At 37.4% G+C, this 21,846-nt stretch overlaps 1 protein-coding gene across 1 annotated transcript in view; it reads right to left on the bottom strand.

Moving 5' to 3' along the window:
* The window catches only part of DNAJC13 (DnaJ (Hsp40) homolog, subfamily C, member 13), a 46,585-nt gene that overhangs the window by 9,934 nt on the left and 14,805 nt on the right, over positions 1-21,846 (bottom strand). Inside the window, exons 18-43 of the mRNA XM_010184236.1 lie at positions 20,735-20,830; positions 20,440-20,583; positions 18,440-18,522; positions 17,476-17,629; positions 15,245-15,348; positions 15,010-15,169; positions 14,308-14,370; positions 13,863-13,964; positions 13,598-13,702; positions 13,005-13,207; positions 12,435-12,519; positions 11,797-11,951; positions 10,809-10,854; positions 10,451-10,605; positions 9,609-9,810; positions 8,722-8,837; positions 7,976-8,054; positions 7,255-7,390; positions 5,940-6,124; positions 5,316-5,390; positions 4,970-5,089; positions 3,943-4,122; positions 2,842-3,009; positions 2,163-2,276; positions 1,744-1,860; positions 1,032-1,209 (exon numbers count right to left, since the gene is read on the bottom strand). Coding sequence (XP_010182538.1) covers positions 1,032-1,209; positions 1,744-1,860; positions 2,163-2,276; positions 2,842-3,009; positions 3,943-4,122; positions 4,970-5,089; positions 5,316-5,390; positions 5,940-6,124; positions 7,255-7,390; positions 7,976-8,054; positions 8,722-8,837; positions 9,609-9,810; positions 10,451-10,605; positions 10,809-10,854; positions 11,797-11,951; positions 12,435-12,519; positions 13,005-13,207; positions 13,598-13,702; positions 13,863-13,964; positions 14,308-14,370; positions 15,010-15,169; positions 15,245-15,348; positions 17,476-17,629; positions 18,440-18,522; positions 20,440-20,583; positions 20,735-20,830 — 3,325 coding nt within the window. The remainder of the gene's footprint in view (positions 1-1,031; positions 1,210-1,743; positions 1,861-2,162; positions 2,277-2,841; positions 3,010-3,942; positions 4,123-4,969; positions 5,090-5,315; positions 5,391-5,939; positions 6,125-7,254; positions 7,391-7,975; positions 8,055-8,721; positions 8,838-9,608; positions 9,811-10,450; positions 10,606-10,808; positions 10,855-11,796; positions 11,952-12,434; positions 12,520-13,004; positions 13,208-13,597; positions 13,703-13,862; positions 13,965-14,307; positions 14,371-15,009; positions 15,170-15,244; positions 15,349-17,475; positions 17,630-18,439; positions 18,523-20,439; positions 20,584-20,734; positions 20,831-21,846) is intronic.

Here is a 21,846-nt window from a genome sequence, read left to right as displayed (position 1 = left end):
ATCATGTCTCCATATAGTCTGCCACAGTATTTATAGCAGCTCTTACAGGACACGACCTGCTAAATAATTAGAAAATTGTCAAGTCCTGTCTATTAATCTAAGTTCCACAAAGTCTCTAGTTAACACTATTTCAAAAGGAGAGAAATATTTCAGTATTTCAAAACGCTTCCTCCCTCTAAGGCAAGTAACTGAGCTAGTTCTTGGACTACTTAATTACATGCATTCTTACACGACAACTAAGCAAGTTCAGTTATTTCATTTATCATTTGTTATCAGTGCTTCTTGTCTTCAAATACACTTGCCCTTTCTGATCCTCCCAGCTCAGAGTAAGGTTGCTGTCTGCAGCAGTAACAGCTGCCTTCAGGGTTAAAATTGCCAAATACAGATAATCCAGTCTGAGAACAACCTAAGCACCTATTATTAGAAGCTATGATAGTACATCAGTTGCTTTTAGAACTAACACAGAATACAATAGGAAAACAGCCTAATCGTGTGTCTCAGGCTTTTCCAGCCTGTACACTGGTATCTGCTCATAAGTCTTTGCTGGTATTAGCTACTCATTCTCAAGAACATCCTCTCCTCCTGCTTTAGTAAGGCCCTGACATGCTTTTAGGTGTTTACTAGTATGCAATATTCAGCTAAAGGAGTTTTTCTTTGCTTGTTTGATGCAAGGAAGTTTAAAAATCAGCTAAAATTCTTTGAAGGATTACAGAAAGTTTCATCCAAGAGGTTTAAGCCTTCCTGGCAACACTAGGCTAGAATTAAGAGTTAAGACCCAGTGCTTCAGAGAAGAAAAGAGGTAAGGCTTGGATTTCACACAAAACTTTAATATATCTACTGATAATGTTCTCCATAAAAAGAAAGAAATAAAGAAAAAAGCAGCAGCAAGCCTATAAGGCTTATCAACAATGGTAGTCTGTTAGCCAGCAAAAAAAGCTTCCTTCTCACTGGAAGATAAAGACTACAGAGGTCCACATTTTTTAAGGTTGTCCACAAGAAAGCCTATCAGGGAAGTTCATTTTTAAGCCTACCTGGGTTGTGTTTTATCACGTTTCTCAGAGCCTCCAGGGCCATTTCAACTCTCCGTAACCGTTCTCCATGTTGATTGGACTCTACTTTCCCAGTCTGTGTTATTGCCATTAGCGTATGAAGGTACTGTGCTTGTGAGCCTATGTAATCCAAGAGGCTTGCAGCAAATGCTTTAGGAAGCTTTAAATTAGAGATGAGAGCACTTTTAGCTGTGTGATGCAACAGTATCCACACTAGAAGAAAGCGTATCCAAATAACTTTTCCTACACTTCATATATCCCTTTCTTCCAGACAGGAAACACTTCTCTACTTCAACTACTATAACATCTGGAGCACATTAATGCTATTTTTATCTAAACACACCCTTAGAAAGCTGACACTACTTCAACAGCATTCTTAAGGTGTATGTTTGTCCATCTGTATAGGTGGACAGCAAAGCCACTAGGCAGAATCACTACCTCCTGGAATTTCTGAATTAACCTCAGTGTCTGCAGCACAAGCTTGTAGAGAAAAGGCATTAAGACATCCAAAGCAGCACATCTTATCACAAACTCATTGTTATTTTTAATTTATTCTATTCCAATAGAGAGACAGCACATAACAAAGTGATCACGTTGAAGGATATTTCCACAAAGTTTCATATTTTCTTCATTCTATTTGCATTAACAGATAGATAAAGTAATATTCCAAATACTGGTTTTAGCTACATCTCACCTCTAGTTGGAAGGTAGGGACCTCATTGTAGACTCTGACAAAAATCTCTCCCACAATAAGTTCCTTTGCATGGTCACTGAAGACAAAGTCAGATCCATAGCTCTTGTCACAATCACCCTTTAAGCAGAGATAAGCAGCACAAGCTCAGACAGAAAATAATCTTGTAGGAAGTGTAAAGCTATAACCTGATAATGAAATAGACAATACCTGAACAGAAAACTTAAAGCTTTAGCAAAAGTCAGAAGCTGAAGACAGACTGAAATATTACAAGAAATAATCAAGCAAACTCTTAGGTATTTTTTCTTTTAAGACTACTGAATGAAGAAGGTGACTTAGGAGTAGACAACATGCTATACCACCGTATTACAAGCAGTCGTACCAAAACATGAAAGACTTAAAGGATTTAAGGAGTATCTTACTCGCTTAATCATGCTTTCTTGTTGAGATTCTAAAAATTCAAGTAATTCAGCTCTTGTCCCATTGTTCCAGATCAAGTAGGGGTTTTCTGTATTGCTATTCAGCATCTTCAGAGTCTAAGAAATAAGAAATTTACATGATTTAACACATTTACCACTTAGTTCTGGATCATTATGCACTGTAATCTGTGTGTTTCATGATATAAATTAATCCAATCCAGATACTGGAAAAAAACGTAAGTGCAAGTTATTTGGTACAGCACAATCTGTATTTTAATTTTTCTTTATTCTGCTTCAAGCTGCACTTACTTTAGAATCTCCTATTTTTGACACTGAGCAGCAACTATCTACAGCATCTCCTTGTAGATGTCATCCTTGGCACCACTAAGGAGAGCAGTTTAGCATTTGCTCTCCACTGTCATTATATCTGTAAGCTTTCAACAATTCCCTCAACTTCTTTGCTCTTTTTTTTTCCCCCCAAATACTAGTCTACAGGGTACTGTGCCTGTCCCATAGTGTTTGAGGTTGAAACAGTTTCTTGTCCTTGCAGTTACTCCAATGGCAAAGAAAAAATCATGCTGCTGTTCTCTGTGTCAGGTTGGTCTAAAGAGACGTCAGTGTTCTAGAAGTGCCCAGGTACTCCTTCCATAAATCACTAAAGTTTTGGCCAACAGATGCTTACCTCAGTAGGACTGACTACAGCAAGTTTCCTTGCAATATAGGGTGTCAACATCCCAGCCAAGCTTTTCCTGATCGTTGGATTTTCAGGTGTAGCTTGTTCTTCAGAGAGGTACCCTCCAAGGCGACTCAAGGCCAGGAGACTGAGCTTAGCAAGGCTATTTGCTACCTCCTGAAAAATACAAAGAAAGTTATAAAAACAGCTAGAGCTTACCGAAGAAGTTAGAAAAACTAAAAGGAATTGTACAACACTTCTGCATGAGAATGATAATTGGTATTCCCTATTTATCTGCATCACTAATTATGCACCGATGTCTAATAAAAGCGCTAGGTGCTGCAGAACAGCACAATATGATCACTGTGATGTGGGCTTCAAAAATGCAGTTAGACATGAACATTGATAAGTAGTAAAAACTGGGGCATCAAGATGAACTGAAAGCTACAGAAGTTATTGAGTGTAATAGCAGAAGCTATACAGTAAAAAAAAACGGTTCTTGCTAGTACAGGCAAATATCAGCATAATGATTACAGTGATATAATAATTATGACAGTGATACAAGAGTTATTAAGTACAATAGTGTGTTCAAAGCTCATCTCATCCAGCAGCTGAGGAAGAAGTGCCATACTTAGAGGCATTTAAGAAAATGGAAGCGTGAAGCCACTTACATAGCTGTGAGGCGATGGGACAATACAGTCCTAACGTAGACATTTCAAGTAAGTTCACGGAATCACTAGACAACCCCTTCAGTGAAGCCTCAAAAGAAAAGGACTTTTTTCTTCTGATAGCACAAATTTACTTTTTCACTGTTCACTGTAGATAACCTCTTGCATTAAGTCTATTAGAAACTACAGGTTTTGGCAGCCTTAACATTTGCACTCAAAACATGAGCTGCTCTTTCAAAAAACCCAACCAAACAAAACCCAAACAGTATTTACACTACTGCACAAAAATCTGCTTCCAAAACTGCTCTGTTAACATTATTGTTCATACTAACAAGTATTTGAATACACTTATTTTCTTAATAAGTTTAATAATTTTTCTTAATAAGAGATGGCAAGCAACAATCATTGGTGTCTGAAAGCATGCGCCTTATGTTAACATTACCTGGTGATTTGAATCTTCACTCTTCTGAATACCGCTCTCTTCCAGCGTATAGTCATAGTTGAAGAGGTAACCCAGTAAGTACCAGAGAACTCCAGCTTGGAACAAGTGCGTTTGTAGCCAGTAATCCAAGGCGAAGGAGCTAACACACTCCACTCCCAAAGCAGCCACTCGTGGTATGTTCTGAGTGAGGAGAAAAATGTTTGCCTTAGTACTTGTGCCCAAAGAAAGCCAACAGGCTTCCTTACCAAACAAGGGCTTAAAGCCACAACTTGCTAATTCTATCTAAGCAGCTGAGAGATTACAACTGAAGTAGACAGAACAACATCTGCAGTTGAAGTTAAGTATCTGGTAGCTAAGAAATATGGCTAATTAATCGGCATCCTTCAAAGGAAGGGCACTTGAACAGCTGTTTCATATGATTAGAAAGGAGCATTGATAAACTGGTAGAAAAAGAATTCAAGAAGGTGGCAGAGATTCCCAGGTGAGCTTTTTATGGCAATTCACATGTTCTGCTGGAACTAAAGAACAGATAAGCACCTATAGTCAATTACTGTAATCTGGTTTTATAGTCTTCTGTTTTCACATACCTCATATGAAAAGTTCAAGACAAGTTTTCCTTTCTTAATTCATTATATAAGTGCTGAATTTTGTCCGAGATAAACTCTGGGAACAGTATTCAAGAAATTTTGTTGCCATTTAGCTCTTTAGAATTTATGCTGATTTAGGATTTTATCTGCTTAACATAAGATCTAGCTCTAGTGCCTTTATCTGCTGATATACTACAGTAACTCGGTTAAAAGGCAAAAGCAGCTGAATCTTCATAGTGATTGCATTTTAAGTCCACTAAATGGATTCAAATACGTGTTGAAAAAAAGGCACTCAAGCTCTGTATCCCACAATGATTAGCTGAGATCTTAGAAACAGGTTTAATCAGACTCAGCAATTCTCTTATCTCCCTTAAAAACAGAACATTCCCTAAATGTTTAACAGTTAAATACCCATTTAGACAAAGGAAGGGAGCTCTTACCTTGCCATAATACAGCAGTCTACAGAGGTCCTTAATGATGTCAGGCATTTCTGTAATCTTCTCTCTGCATTCCTCAAACTGAGCTGCTACACTGTAACACTTACTAATATATCCACATACCTACAAAAACCAGTATTGTAAAAAGCAGGAGGGCAAATACATGCTTACAATCCTGTTTTTTTAATACATATAATACTATATCAATATTTTATATTATGTATACACACTAACATATAATATATACATAATATAATAAAAATCATCACATTATCATATTGTAGTCTTCTGACTATATCACATTATAGTCTTCTGAGGAGCTGATATAATTGAAGTTGTTGCAACTCACCTGTACAGACATATCATCTGGTTTGCTAGAATGAGTCAAGACTGCTACACAACGATTAAATGCTTCTTGCAATACCTGTGAGGATTGAATGATGCATAAATTCAGTTTGATGAAAGCTGGTAGAAATTAAAAATGGGTTTATTGGCTGATGTTTTATGACTGAAGGCAAACATCTGACAGATTCTGCAGCTTGCTCAAATGGTTTGTAGAGGAAAAATTCCTTGCAAATGCTGGTACTAGCATTTGGTGCTTTAGAATTGATAGCATTCTCACATGCAAGCTAACGTGAGCAGAAGGGCTTGTTGCGCAAGTGACTGGTTCACGTTTATCTATTCCTTCATATACAGAATGCAGAACATTTTAATTGAGTTATGTAAAGAAGTAGAGAGACATCATATGTAGCTTGCTTATCCACTGTCCAAACAGAGAAGCCCAGGTACAGAAAGGGGTATACTCTGCAAGAGGCTTCTCCTACTGCATTCAGAAAAGAATGGACAAGCGTCACAAGACCAAAAGCGCTTCTCAATTGCATCTGCTGTCCTATGCATTGAGGACCCTAGGAGTTTTAATCTGTGGAAAAGATAAACTAAAAAAATTCATTTCAGTGAGTTTCTTTCCATTTACCTCAATTCCACTTTCTCTTCTCAGTTCTTCTGCATTTAATGCTGAACAATTGACAGTATGGAAAGCAAGTTCTGTAGCAGCGGGCAGCAGAGGAGATTCTTTGGAAAACAAAAGGTCATCTGACGTTTCAATCGTAATAGTCTTTATCAGCATAGGATAGCCTGCATACTTGTAAGGCTTCAACTCTGAAAGAGAAAAAAGTCAAAGTTTACATATACACAGAGCCTAAGCAATTTAAATGCGTAATTATCAGTGGAAGATATGTCAGATATATAAGGAGTAAGAGTCAAAGCCAACACCTGGGAAAACTGCAGCAAGACTGAGCAGTCCACACAATCTGACTCCTTGTCATGTAAGACTGTTCATGCTAGAAGCTTGACAGAGCTTCCTGGAAAGAACTCATTTAAGATTAGGGAGACTTATCTCCAGTTCAGCACCTTCCAAATGACGCTTGTCTGTCTCCAGAGAAACAGAAGTGTAGCTCTGTCTGTCTTAGGCCAGGATTGTCTAACAATAAGGCTGTAAGAATCTCTTCCAGTTTGACAAGGCAACTGTATGTTTTAAATCATTGTATTTTTCATTCCTTTAGGGCTCAGCAGTGCTAAAGGACAATTTAATCTTGCAATATGGACCCAATAGTGAACCATCCTATGTAAGTCTACACTACTGTTGTCACTGCCTCCACACAACCCACAGAGCTATGATTGTGTACAAGGTTCTTAGTTTACCATAATAATGTAACACTTACATAGCAAAACACTGTTGACTCTGCAAGGCTTAAGACATACCAGCAGCCAGCCAGGGACTGTAGCTATAGCCATAGGTCAAGGTACTCTAGCTATCCCTCTCTCCCAGTTGGGCTGTGAAAGAGGCAGTGCTGCAGCACGCTCACCAGAGGGCTAACATAAGCCAGAATTTCTGTGAGATTGTCTCATTTTTAATAGCCACATGAGTGTAATCTCCTTTATACCCAGAATCTGCCATCTAGGTGACTGATTACTAGTGAGGATTTTTCTGCATAGACAGAATTATAAGTTTAAGTTATATTTGAAGAAAGATTCAAACTGATTAGTATTGATGCAGAGAATTTCAAAAAGCCATTAATGCTTTTATGAATTAGGTTTTATTGCAGATTAATTTATTTCATGGAAGAAAAACTCCTATTTTAAAGCCCTTTACGTTAGCTACGTAATGCTGTGGCAAGCCAGAAACAAGATAAACAGAACACAGACTCAGGAGCAGAGGAGATTAAAACTGTCTGTAATGGCCACTGAAGGAATAAATATAAAACATTATTCTGAGACAACACGCTTACCTTCCCTATGCCTGTTGAAGAGGATGCTTTGAGTTTTCAAGATCAAAATGATGTTTTCTGGATCTGGCCCATCTATTACCTTGGCAGACTTTGTGCACAGAAACTCATATGCTTTATTAACTTTTTCAAACATATCCTGCAAGTAAAGAACAGTCTTAGCAACTCTTAAGAACCTCCTAAATTACTACAAGTCTTCAGCATCAGTTTAGATGCAGGTAAATCAAAGCATTCCAAGTTATTAGCCACAATGCTAGTTTTGTTGCCTTATTACACTTCAGAAAATGCTCTGAATAACCTTAAGAATAGGTTCACAGATCAGTTTTCCTTTGTCTCCCAAACCCTGCCATAGGCAAGAGACTGAAATGAAGTCAATTCCACTATGACAAAAGTACTAAGTACAGTTTAATTGATTGAAAGAATGGGCAGAGAATGCAGTCTGGTCTTTGAAAGAGAACAATTTACTTATTTAGGCCCTGTGCAACTCTTTAAACCAGACGCATTCCAAGATGCAAGCCTGACCCTATTACATCAGTTTACTGTAGAAATCCTAGTTGATTGACAGTTAAATTACTCATCTGTAGTAGTAATCTGTATTCTAGTATTCATCTAGGGCACAGCTTTAAAGAGGGAGGAAGAAAATTTAAGTGAGCATTGCAGAATTCTTTATACACAACAGCTGAATTTGTCCTCAGTTAACACTGTAATTTTGTGTTGTACATACCCTGCCTTCTGGATTCTTGTCTGGGTGATATTTTTGTGCCAGCCTGAAATAAGCTTTTCTGATCTTGCTTTCATCATGCCTACAAGAAAGCACGTCCCATTACATTAACATAAAAAAACCAAGCCTGGATTCTGACAACAGCACTAACAGTAACTACAAGTAAGTGAAAACTACAAAGCTCTCATATTTCAATTTCAAAATCCTGGTTTATCACCTGACACTGAATGGGAGTAATCATATGACCATATAATACAAAGAAATTTTAGAAACGAAGTATTTTTGTACATCTTCTACTGAATATACTAACCAGAAGGTTCCCAAAGTCCCTGAATCTTCTAAATAAAGAATCTAAATGAGCTGTAAGTGGTAAAAGTTAGTAGTTCATTATTTGTAGTAAGTGCACCGTTCTTGAACGATAAATACAAAGCACTGCCAGTTCTCTTCTAGAGGCCTGAAGTCAGAAACCAGCAGCAAGGTAGGAGGTAAAAAATCTTAAGGATGTTATCACCAAGAAAAAGGACAATATTTGGCAGGGGAAAGAAGGATGATTAGAGAAACCAAGTTCCACTTCTAACATATTCAAGTTCTGTCATATTCGTTGCTCAATATAGTTAAGTCTAAAAAACAGACTAGTGAATGCTTTGACACAGAGCTCAAAGCATTTTCCCCAGTTACAGTTAATCTGAAGACTTTACAATTATTCTCTCAAAGAATAGTTATAAAACTAAATACTAAAAACAACTTACTGGCCTTGTCCTTTAGGAAGGTTAAGGACTTCATAAGCATCATCTATTGACATGGTAGGTGGCTTCTTTTCTACCTCCTTCTTCCAAGCTTCTAGTGTATCTTTCAACAGTTTAACCTAAATAGTTACAATTTATCAGAGTTTCATTTATGCTGACACCAGTACACAATCTTTTTAAACAAAGTGCTGCTTTATTAATGAATCCTTATCATCTGTCACCCTAAGTTCCAAGACCTAATCCTTTTACCTTTAGTAATTTTGGTTCCCATCCAGTCAGGAAGCCATTAAGACTTTGCTTCACTGCAGTGCTACATTTTAATCAAGATAAGAGCACCTTAAGATATCCATCTGAGAGTCACATTGGAAGAAGGAGAATCACTTAAGTGATACGCAGTTCACATCTCAATACCATAAACACTGTAACAAAGCTGCATGAGTAAATAAACCTGCTTAGATAGATCTAGACCAATAGATTTGTACCAAAAGGATCCCATCAATTCAGTTAATGTACTAATACCAAGTTAGCTCAGTTTTTTGTCCAGCATGGACAAGTAAGAACCCCAAAAGTGATTATTCTCCTCCCCCACTCAATCACTTAAGGTTCATTGAAACACTATCACTAAGGTTCACTGAAGCACATCGAAGTTTCCTGGATGCTTTTTTTAGTAGTCACTACAAGGATATACTTAACATGTTACTATATGGCATGAATACTATTCTGCTTCACGATAAAAGTGTTTTAATATATTTGCTTATGAACTTAAAGTCAGGATCAATCGGTTATTTGCAACAAACCTGGCATTTGATTTCCTTTTTTAATTACAAATCCCACTTTTGGGACTCCAAAAGGTCAAGAACTAAATGAATCCTAAAATACTTCTTACTTACTGGATCTTTAATTGGCCAGTCTGGAAATCTGAGTGTATCACAAAGATGCTTGAGGTAATAAATATTACAGAAGAGCTCATTTTCCAGTTGTGGATAGTTGATAACTGGGATAGGACAGTATTGGTAGAGTGCTCTTGTATTGCTTTGAAGACGAGGAGTGAAGTCAGCAAGATGAGCAGCAATCTTCTCTATCATAAGGCGCCTAAAAGGTACAAAGTTTGGTTTAACACTTGCCAAGCAGTCCTCACCCCTCAGTAATTGTACAAGTGTGTTCAGTAATTTCTTCTGAAAATATTTTCCTTAGTAGTTTCCCACATATCAGAAGGGATTCAGAACAGCATTCAGTCCTATTGTGCTATAAATCTATTACAATGCCATGAAAATTTGCTTATTAAAAACAATGTAAAATAACATTTTGCCCTCCCTCAACACCTCTGTTACAGAGACCTTAGAAATGTATTGTAATATTAGAGGTACACCTTCTAGATAGGTGCTAGTAATAAATGAATACAGTAAGAACTATTTATGTGGACTGCTTTGTAAAGTCTCCACTCATGAAATGAATTTAATCAAGTATAATAGAGGCAAATGTAAAGCATGTTGTCAGATGTTCAGGGAAATATTCCCCCTCCCACTGCCAATTCTGCTCCCCCTTGCTCCGTTGTTTTTGATGGAAACAGAGGGCAATGCAGGACACCGCCTTTGCAGAAGACAAACAGAAGGAAGTCATGAAACCACAGAACCCCAATATTTTCAGCATTCTTTAGAAACAGTAAAGACAAGACCTCTTCTGCATGAGATGCAGTTCAGTTTTATTTGTCCCTCTGACAGAAAACAGTTACCTCATTTCATTGCTCCAAATTGCTTCCGGAGTGTCAAATTCTCCAAGGAATATCTCAGAAAATTTTTCTGGTTCATAGTTTTCTAAATAACACACCATTGCTTCGGGAAGAATGTGTCCAAGTATACTTCTTTGAACTATATCTTGGCCTTTTGTCTACGGAAGAGATCACATTGTCATCTCAAAGGTAATCTGAATTCTGTCTTGCTAACCAACTTCAGATGAAAAAAACCCTCCTCCTTTTCCCTTATAATTCTAAGTTAGAATTTAAAAAAAGGACAAGCATCACGTATTGTTAGAACAACAGGTGGCCTGCAAAACTATTTAGAAACAGGTCGTTACTTTTGCAGTCTACTCACTTCTTCAGACTTGAAAGCTTGTTTTGTATGTGTATATTTCAAAAACCTAGAAAAGAAACCACAGTTATTTGCTGTTTAACTGACAGTTAAGGCACCCTTAAAAGATAAGCAGACCAACATAGTCCAGCTGGCAAGTCTCATACATTTACTTTGAGATAAAAGTAATGGCAACAATTGGATGCATCTCTAAACAAAATTAATCAAATCCTCGGGAACTCCACCAGCTTAAGCACTCCCACACTACAAATGTTGCCTTATATTCAACATTTCAATTTGCAAGTCTTGTTCTTGAAAGCTTGTTTTCTCCACACAAAAAAGCAATAAAGCTGACAAAGACACAGACCACCTTTCCCTGCACCATTAGATCATCATTGCAGGGATGAAAACAAGATGACCTTACACTAACTACTGACAGTCCTGTTACACTTGAGTCATTGGGTAAACATGCAATCATTTCTCAATGCATTTTAATATTGAAGAGACTTAACTGGAATTGAACAATAGCTTTTTATGAACTACTGAATTTAGAGGAAGAGTACTGGAATGAACTGCAATAGCCACCTGCATGTGTAGTTCATCTGTTTCACGCAGTACAGACTGATTTAACTGTTTTAGGCTTCAATACTAAAACAGGCTATTGGATTTTTCCACCACTTTTGATAGCTGCTTACTATCAAAAACTACAACAGCATATCAGTAGCCTGTATTACTACACTTCAGTGCCTGTAGTGATCTTCTACAATAAGCCATGCCTAGTTATACTGCTACAACTATATGATCAGACGTGCTCTCGTTCCCTGCCTGGCAGAGCTGTAAGCAAATCACTTTTTTAGTGACTGACTAGACCATGTGGAAGCAATTCTTTTAGACCATGTTTGCTTGCAATCTCATGTTGGTTCTAGCAAGCCACACTCCCTGGAGATTTAGAGCAGAAGTCCTTCTGAGCATGACTGATCAAGAAGTATTTTTAGCTATTCTTTTTCCTTACCTTGCAATTGGAAGTACATTGGAACCTGTGTACATCATGATAAAGAAGAACACTCCACTCAGATAAAAACGAGGTAACTGAGGGTTATCTTGCATGACATGGAACAGCAATATAGCAACTTTTTCCACAAGGATAGGATCAAAAGTCAGTAACAGCTGAAATCAAAACACAAGCATTTAGATGAACTGCTTAAGTAATACAAGTTACCTAGCCAAAAAATTGAAGCTTTAACTAATTCAGTACTGGGACAAGCCAGTAAACTGACAAGAATTCTAGTTAAGGAGTATTTCAGCCCCAAAGTAACAAGTTCGAGTCACAAAATGTTTAAAGTTGGACAGGACCTCTGGAGGTCATGTTGTCAAACCCCTATGCTCAAAAGCAGGGCGACATAGCACTGGTTGCCATGTCCAGATGGTTTTTCAGTATCTCCGAGGATGGAAATATTTATGAGACATTGGTTGAAACAACATTAAATTTGTGACAACATCTAGTGAAATAAGCAACTGCTTGTCCAGAGATTTGCAGGATTTTATGGATGTCATTTGACGTGTTTGTCCCATTTAAAGTATTCACGAGGAAGACAGCACAGTAAGTCAAACTTTTACTCATTTAGGTACATTCTTTACAGAGTTGTTTACCTGAGTGATATGGGGAAGGCAAGTACTATCTGACAACAGCCTTTTCACTCTAGGCAGAGGTCTTATAATAGCATTATCTTGATCCCTAAAAAAAATTAAAAAATAAAAATAAAAAATGAAGTGGCACAGCAGTAAGCACTTTTCTCTTTTAAGAATTAATAATCTTATTAAGCCATAAGTTTCAGGCTACCGAGATCTTATTCAGTGTTATTATTTCTTTTGTTAACTTCAAAGTTTGTTGTTAGACTTGACAAGTATGGTTTAATGTCATGCATTAGAGCAGCTTTGTTTTTAAGTTAAACAAAAGCTGGCCTGCAAGAGTAAGACTATGCTGCTGTGCATTAGAAGCACACATAGCTTGCACATTCATTCTTGCAGTCCCCTTTCACAATATTAGTATTGTTTCATTTACAAACTATTTGCCTGAAGAATTAATTACTACCATGCAAAAGGGTCTTTACAGTTCATTAATGTACTAGTTGGTTTCTAAGAAAAGCTTTACAACAGAATTTATGAATTTATGTGTCTGCCAGAGAAAATTAACAATTTCTGCTGAAAATCAGTGTTTACCTGCTGGGAAAGTATCCACACATCATGATAAGCATGTTGAGTACAAGTGTGGCAAGGTCAGTCTCATTCAGCACAGGCTGGCCGCTGGCAAGCAAGCACCACTTCAGCTGAGGGATGACCTGTAACGGTCTCCAGCCATCCATACCTTGAGCCCAGCAACGCGTTTTTGAAGTCAGCTTTCCACTGTTCCATAGTTCCTGCATCTATTGCAAGATTAGAGATTAATTTAGCTGATTCAGCATTTAGAGCTACCTTTGCTCCTAAACATTCACACTCAAAACAAGCTTTTAACTGCTGTATGGCAGACTACTAGAGTTGCATGGAATTCCAGCAAATTTATAACTGTCAGGAAATGTAAAGTAAAAGTTGACAGATTAATCGCAGCAGAATTGGGGCATGAAGGAGCAGGCAGCCTTACCAAAAAGGCTGTGGTTCCTAGCACAACAAGAAGTCTTATCTAGCTTTAATCCTTATTTAAAGGCTGACTTTGAGAATACCGTTTAGCATTGTTTACAGTTTTCCCTCTCACTGTTTGAAACACACCCAGTCACCAGGATGGAAATAAATTTGTCAAGTTTGAAGCTGACAGGTACCTCTTGAAAGCTGTAAGGACCGCTCCTTTCTTTGTCAGCATTGCCAAAGTACCATTCTTTCTCACTCTCCCTCTTCATATCAGGTGCCGCCTCTATCACATTGCTCTAGAAGTTGATGTTTATAAGAACAACTTTAGCTTCAGTGCAGGTATCACATTTCTACAGGATATGTGGGACATTGGTTTTTTTAAATTATTTTTTTTTTAAATTAAGAATTGTCCTTTTAGCAAAGCAACATGAGTAGTAAGAAACAAAGGCCACATACCTGCAGAGGAACTGTAGCTCTGCTTGTGTGAAGATGTGCCAGAGTAAGCAGATCTACAAGGATTCTAATGCCATTTGAATCCATAAGATCCTTCACATTTTTCTGTTAAGGGATGAACTGAGTTAACACAAGTATTTTCTAGATGAGAGTTGTTACACATACTGAACAGTTTTATTCAAGTAAGAAGTGACCATGAGAAATGTCAAATCCTTCTCTGACTATAAGTCACTTTTTAAGTGACTAGAATGATCTAGTCATAATTATGTACACATTTCCTTCAGCTTTCTCACCAGGAAACAACAACTACCACATCCCAGAAAGTTGCATCAAACATTGTTTTAAGACTTCCTTGAGACTTGGATTTTTGCACAAGTTACCCTTGAAAGACTATTTCAGACCATTTCATACCGCTGAAAGACCAATGAAGTGTACATATCCACTTTACCTTGTTAAGGATCAGCTTGTTAAGAAACAGTATCAATCTGTCCCGCTCAAGCCTATCAGTGCACTGTTTCAACAGAAGAGAGCAAATTAGTATCTGATGGCACATATTAGAAGCTTCCTTCAGAAGTCAATACAGTTGCACCTGCAAAGACCCATTTACTTTTTATATGCCCAAGATAAGACTCCTGACTATTAAGTGTCCATGCACAGCTAATAAAGTAGCTTTCTGCCACTGAGAAGGAAAGCTTTTTTTGCCTTCCATCCCCTTTGCTGCTCTGGGTCTGATACTCTAACCCACTTTTCTGCTAAGTCTACTACCCTAAAAGTTTGAGGAAGTACCCTTCTTGCATAAAACTCTATGCTTGCATTTCTCAAAAGCAAGCACAAGATTTAATATTACACAAAGTTACTTCACACTATTTCTGTACAGCCCAAAAACCTGTTAAAGCCAACAAAATGCACATATAAAGAAACTATTTTGAAATACCTTTAATGATCAGCAGGCTTTTTTAGTGAAACTTCAACGGAATCAATGGGAAATACTAGGAACATTTGGTGACAGCATAGGAAAAAAAAAGTATTTGTGCTGCAGCATCATGTTCTGTAAACCCAAACCTTGGGTTTCACAGCAACTTGAAGGATCTGAACGTATGTTGGACAAGCTGTATGTTAACTACTACATCAAGTAATTTTAAATTCTTACCCTTTCTAACATCCCAACAATGTACTTCGTATCAGAAAACGGTCCTATTTCTTCATGACATCTTCCATAAACAATGGCCAATGCTTGCAGACATAAGCATTTCATATTCACTTTCGGGGTAAGCAAGAAGCGATGGTAGAGTTCATTGAAGAACTCATATCTAAAGAAAGAGATCAGATTTTAGTGAAGAAAACAGAGACCTTGGGAATGAGATAAGATTTTAAGGATGTCTCACGATTTTTTGATTGCTCCGCTCTCTTCAGTTTCATCTTCTTCCAGGAGCAATCTTAAGTAATAATCTCCTATTTTTATTTCTTCAGAAAGGCACTCATATTTTACCTGTAATAGAACAAGTTGCTTAACAATAAATATTAATTCTCCTTTATTAAAGTTTTTCTTGCATAACAATACTGTACTTGCTTGTATCCATAAACTCAACAATATTAGCAGCCCCTCCTACAGTCTGAGGAAGATTGAAACCTGCAAGTTTACTGTTAAATACACATCTACAACATATATGCCATAAGATATGGTTGCTCCTCAGAACTAATGAAGTTTCTCATCTTACTGAAATCCCGACTTCCAGCCTGTAAGTAACTTGTTTCAGATACCAGCTGGTTTTATTGACTACACTTGGATAATACATGATGTATTCAGTGAGTCAGACTTTAATAAGTAGTTACTCCATTGCAAGGTATTTCACTCAATGTTACTACAAGTATAAAACACAAGCATGACTTAATTACTACTTATACTTGTTATTATCCTGGGTAATAAAAGCCTAGAGGCATCAGTATACACACCTAGGAGCTGAAGGGAAATTGCACAATAAGAGCCATCATTAACTTCAGAGCAACTACATTAAGTTTAACCATATGCCTCAATGCTCAGTGGTTTTAAGCATTTGGCAAGCACCTCATTTAGAGGTACCTCTAACATACCACAAAAAAGCTGCTCTCCACAGTGTTTTTTCTTATCTATAGTTTGCAGACCACTATTGTGAGGCTACAAAGTTTTTCTCCAGATTTGTCCACAGCATGTGGTACAAAGACATCCCACTAACACACTTCCAGAGCAATCTTAAGCCACCATTCCCCTTGGTAAAGCGGCAGGTTACACCACTGACAGAGAAGCCTTTGTTATCACTAAGTAGTTAGTTCAAATACATATAGCAGAGCCTGATAAAGTAATCATTTAAAGTATTAATAAGTAGATCTTCAAGATAGCAGCTGTTCAAAGATTATGTTACAGAAGCCCCCTCAAGCCAGTCCCAAAGTATCCTGGGCCATAACTGCAAGAATACTAGTGGTAACATTCTGGTAGCGCAAGCCACATAGAAGCGCAAAGTGCAGGTGGGAAGCCTGCATTACTAAGTCTCAAATCTGCACTTTTTATTCTGTCCCAGTTAGCATCTCTAAAACAGAGATAAGAGTTGAGATAGCAGACACTGTAGCACCCAGAAGTCCTGTGCCAGACCCATACCTAAAGGGAACTTCAAAAAACTAAATGCCAGTGCAAAAAATACCAATCCAAATGCAAACTTAACTATTTACTGCATCAAGATAAGAAGTAATCTGTAACTTTGATAGGGATACGTTGCATACAAAAATAGTTTTCTCCTATAGCATTAGCCTGATGTCTCGCAATTCTTTCTAATTTGCCAGAGTAGTCAGTTGCGAATTCCTCAAAAGCAGCAGTTCCCTCTTGTTTTAGTACGCCTCTGCTCAAATTTCAACTAGAAAGCTGTACTGTGACAAAGATATCATTGGGAATATCTAAGAGTATAGAATTTAAGGGCAGCCTTGTTTTGCTTTAGCATTACACAAAAAACCAAGTGGAACCATAACAATACTAGAGATTACAGGAAGTGTTTATTAGCACATAACTTGAAAACATCTTGCAAGTTGTTTTGAGAAAGCCAATTAGGACCATACCAATGGCTCTGCAGAAGCCTGAAAGGCTATTTTGTTTTTAGGTATTACTGTTCCTAAAATATGAAAACAGTATCCTCAATCCGCAATTTACAGAGCGGAATATTTTTAGCCACATAACCTATAGTCATGTCAACCCAGTGTTTGGTAGCCTTAGGATCACTGAGACATGATGGAAATAAAGACAACAAACTTCCTACCAGAAAGTGACTACCCAAAACAAGCCTGATGAAGCACATTCAAGAGCAAGTATGACTTGACAACAATGTAACGCCAACTCTTTTCTTCTTAATGTAAGAATACATCAAGGGTCCTGATCAATGCTTCACCTCTACAGTATAATTTCTCAGACTGAAGACACTGGAAAATAGTACCTCTTCACAGCCTCAAGCCTTAGCAGTTTATTCCATAACCCCAGGAAAATTCTAGCTTGCAGTCAGGATTGTCAAACAAGATTCACTCAGAGACAGAAAAGTGACATTTTAAGTAAATCTATTTTTTACACACGCAGTTTCTCCTAGAGTGGGTCATTTACCTCAAACTCCTGATGGTTCCATGAGATAATATTAGCACTACCAAGTTCTCTGTCAATATTAAATGCTCTCATCTCAGACTCAAGAGTATCTCTCAGTTCTTCCCGTGTTTTGAAGTTCCAAATCAAGTTTGATCTAGCGTGGTCCTGAAGAAATCTAAGAAAGAAGTTACGTAGTTTAAACCCCTCAAGACATTATCTGAAAGGCAGACAAGACTCAAATGGCAAACTCAAAGTTTAGAAGCATGCGAATCTTTCATGCAACACTTGTGCAGAACAGGCTATATTTGTCCTTTAGAAACATAAAGCACTGAATCAAACAGTTAAGTTTATGGAATTTCCCCAGGCTTGTTTTCATAGTTTGTTGAACAGTCAAGCCTTGTTACTCCATTTAACAGGACTTCCCTAGCCAAAGTAAAATGGTAATATATTTTTTCAGATGGAAGTTCTTCCCTTGTAAACTTTGAGTTTTAGGAACTCACAGGCAAGTAAGTTGCACTTAGGAACTGTAATGCCATTTGAAATCCAGTATCCATGTGTTTTCTCTTTGCCTGCCTTAAGCTCATTCTTATTCCTACTCAAGTTAAAACATCTTAGTAGCTTATAGGTTGATGCACCAACACACTACAGTGATTTTCAGTGCTACTTTACTTATTTTTCAGTATCATGCAGATCTGCACCTGCAGTTTGTTATTCACTCTTCCTTTGAACTCGAGAGAAAAAAGGATATACTTTGATAATATTTGAGCAGCTTTCCAAATTCCCCCCCTTTCCTAAACACAAGCTAATTCCTTACATATACCTTATGATTTCATTTTTCTTAAGTTCCTGTTACAAAGCACTCGCACTGGTTCAAGGCAGGCAGAAACTGAAATCAAGCCACATCAACCAAGAAGATACAAAACAAAAATATCCAACCAGGTAATAACTTCTATCTGAGAGCACGACATAAATTTTCATATTTTACCTGTAATAGAAGAGATCCCAGTTTGCTTCTATTTTTATTCTTTGGCGTCGTTTCCTTAATATCACTGGCTTTTGAATAATGTTCTGTAAGAGAGCCAAATTTAAGAAATTAGTAGAAACAGATACTCCTCATTTTCTCATTTTAAAATAAAATGCTGGGTTTTTTACTCCTTCAAAAGCCACACTAAGTTAAGCCTCATTAATAAGGTCTCCTTTTCTAGCAAGTAGCAGCAACAGACTTTCACAAGTGTTATTTACACCAAGTTAAATCATGCCAGAGAAACTTTCAGCTGTTTAACAAGTCATTCATTTATAAGCAAGTTATGCCTGAGAAAAGCTTAGTTCCCATCACCATAAGCACTCATCAGCTCCAAGCTGATGAAGGGAAAAACCTACAACAAGAACCCTTTGCTCTTGAAAGGCAATAACTAGAGCAAGTCACAGAACTAAGTCACAAAGCTGACTTGGCAACTGAAAGGTCCCCTAGTTTGACCAAGCATGAAATCCATGTTATACTCTATATGGGGTACCACATGCAAGCAAATGTTTGAGCAACATAATCCACTCAAGTGGTAGAGATACACAGACTCACCAGATTGTTTCTGTCCTGATTGTGATGGAAAGTTGAAAGAAAAAGAAGATGTACATTTAACAAGCCACAGCCACTGAAGTAATTTAAAGTGGTAATAGCAAACTTGCTACTACCTTTTCCAAGCTACACTTGCAATACATTACTGTGAAATTAAACAGCTCAGAACTCCAGATAAAAAAAAAATGATTGTTTAAACTCAGAATCTAGACATGTTTGAAGTGCAATTTTCCCTTCCAGCACTGTTTTCCACATTTCTCCATTAATACTCTATTTTGTACCTACTTCACCATTATTCCAGAAGTACCACCTGTCAAAATTCTGCACCAGTCTACATCAAACCTGAGCTGGATTTCACCACATTAAGGTTTTCGTAAATTCAAGATTATTGTTTCATCAGATCAAGTACAAAGATAGGCATTTTCAATACCCTGCACTGCATTGCTCTTTTCATCCTTCCTTGCGTATGTAATAGTTTGTTTCATTTCCAGAAAGAAGCTTAGAAGACTAAAGAAAATTACGGAAAGTGCCTCATAATTCAAAGAGTTTATCATAGAGAACATGACAATGAAATTAAATAAGACCACCACGAACTGTAAGAACAAGCAGTGCTTGAGCTATTTTCTTGTAATATCAGATCTAAACAGTCACTTACCACTTCAGTCTTAACCATGGTTTTATGTATAGTATTGGGTTGCCCAAAAAGTAATTGTGTGTTTTTTCTGGGTAGATGAAAGGTTATTTTTTCATAGGAAACAAAAAAAGAACAATATAGTGTCCATTTTGTTCAATTACCTTTTGTCATCTTTTCAGGCAACTTCATGATTCCATGCTCAAAAAACATTCTTATCTTTCCTGGCAAAAAACAGTTCCAAGAACAATTCGCTATCCTTATGAGCAGTGAAGGTTTTACCATTCAAGGCGTTTTGTAAAGAACGAAACAAATGGTAGTCTGATGGTGCCAGGTCTGGCAAATACGTTGGATGTGGTAACACATCCCATCCAAGCTAGTGGTAGCTTGCATGCAAAGAATATTCATACTTTTTTCCAAATGCAGTTCAAAAACTGATTCTGCCACATTTCAAGGAATCTCCCTTTCTCCTGTGTAACTGTCTTGGAAGAAATGCATATAAGCTGCAGTCCAGTTTGAGAAGTTTGGCTAAAGCAAGAATAAGCTAAAGCTTAATACATATGCTGAATGAATCCATTTGCCTGCTTTACATTCTCCCTGGCATCCATTTCTAACTGAAGATGAAGAGCAGTAAGAGGCAGAGAGTTTGCTAAAAGAGAGCAGAACTATGAAGTTTGTCACATTCCTATTACTCAAACTCCCCTCTGATTTCATGGGGTTGTAGGTGTTCCTCTCTACACTCAGTCAAGTTGCTGTAACAAAGAGTTTCAAACGCTTTTACCTCTTTTTGAGCTATGCCCATTCTGTCTCTCCAGTGCATCAAGACCAGATCCATCTTTTCTTTGGCAAATTTTTCAACTTCCTTCGCAGCTTTTCCAGCCAGTCTCTGCCACTCTGGCACTTTATTAAACTTGCCATACTGATCCTGCGGAATAAATACTATTAGTTATTTTCAGCTGCAGGTCTATCAACATGTTTGATGTAGGTTAATGCAACAGTCAAGTGTCTGTATTAGAAAAGCCACTAAGACTGTACATCTCTATAAAGGAAGAGGTAGGACATCTACATTTACTTACAGTTGCAATTTTTAAGTTGTCTCTAACATGCATCCTATCAGCATCTTTTTCAGGAACAGGATCAGCACTGTCAAGGTATGCCAGCAAACCTGGTGGCTAAAAGCATTTAAAGCCAGTGTAAACACTCACGTGGTTAATGGAACAGAAACCATCACATTAGGTAGCAAGATCATTTCTTTAAATTAAGATATTTCAAAACAAAATTTATATTTACTCTAAAGCAAGTATGTGAAGCTACCACAGCTTTTTGCTTTTTATTAGTGAAATGCCACCATGCTCAACAAAAACAATTAGCTTTGGTACAGCAGAGTTCTTGCCTATATCCCATTTCTTAAAGGGCCACTTAATGAAGCTAAGGACTGCAGGAAGAAGAGTTGATCCCACAGCAATCATGAGGGGAGTGAATACTGTAACACTGTAACTCATCCATACCCTGAGATATGAACCAAATGTTGCATGTGACATTAGAGATAAGATAGTATCATCATTTGACTAAGCCTTCCGGAAGATAGTGACCAAGATTAAGACTGTTTGCTCTGCCAAAAATGAAGGAATGCATTTGCCTGCTTTACATTTTGCCTGGAATCCACTTCTAACCCAAGATGCTATTTTGAATTTAGAAGGTAATATTTTTCCAGATTTAGGAGTTCCTTACAACATTTATTTGAATGAGTTCTACTGAAGTAACTTTAGCAAGAACTTTTCAGGAGGCTGTACGGGTAAAATAACACAAAGTATCAGCTAATACATATATTTAGCTGTATTATAAGCAAACCAAGATGCATGAAAGCATAGACAGAACTGTTGCCTTCATTTCTTACTGGCACAAAACATTAGAGACTGTTTACTATTCTCCCACATTTTTATCCTTCTAATTGAAAAAGAAAAAAAGAGTCAGACACGTTATTTTTAAATTGTGTCATATACCATTTTTAAAAGTGCAAGGAAAGTAACGGAATACTTTGAAGAATGAGATGTTTTATACTAGCCATCAATATCCTTCAAATAGCAGATGCTAGACTGCTGATCTCCCAGGCTAGACTTCCCCTGTGGAGTAGAAAGGGGATATGTGTACTATACAGACTATCCCAAGCTTTCTAATACCACGAGCT

Source organism: Mesitornis unicolor, unplaced genomic scaffold (genome assembly GCF_000695765.1).
Source record: "Mesitornis unicolor isolate BGI_N332 unplaced genomic scaffold, ASM69576v1 scaffold18915, whole genome shotgun sequence".
Classification (NCBI taxonomy): Eukaryota; Metazoa; Chordata; class Aves; order Mesitornithiformes; family Mesitornithidae; genus Mesitornis; species Mesitornis unicolor.
The sequence above is the reverse complement of the archived record's forward strand: the minus strand, read 5'-3'. Positions and strand labels throughout refer to the sequence as shown.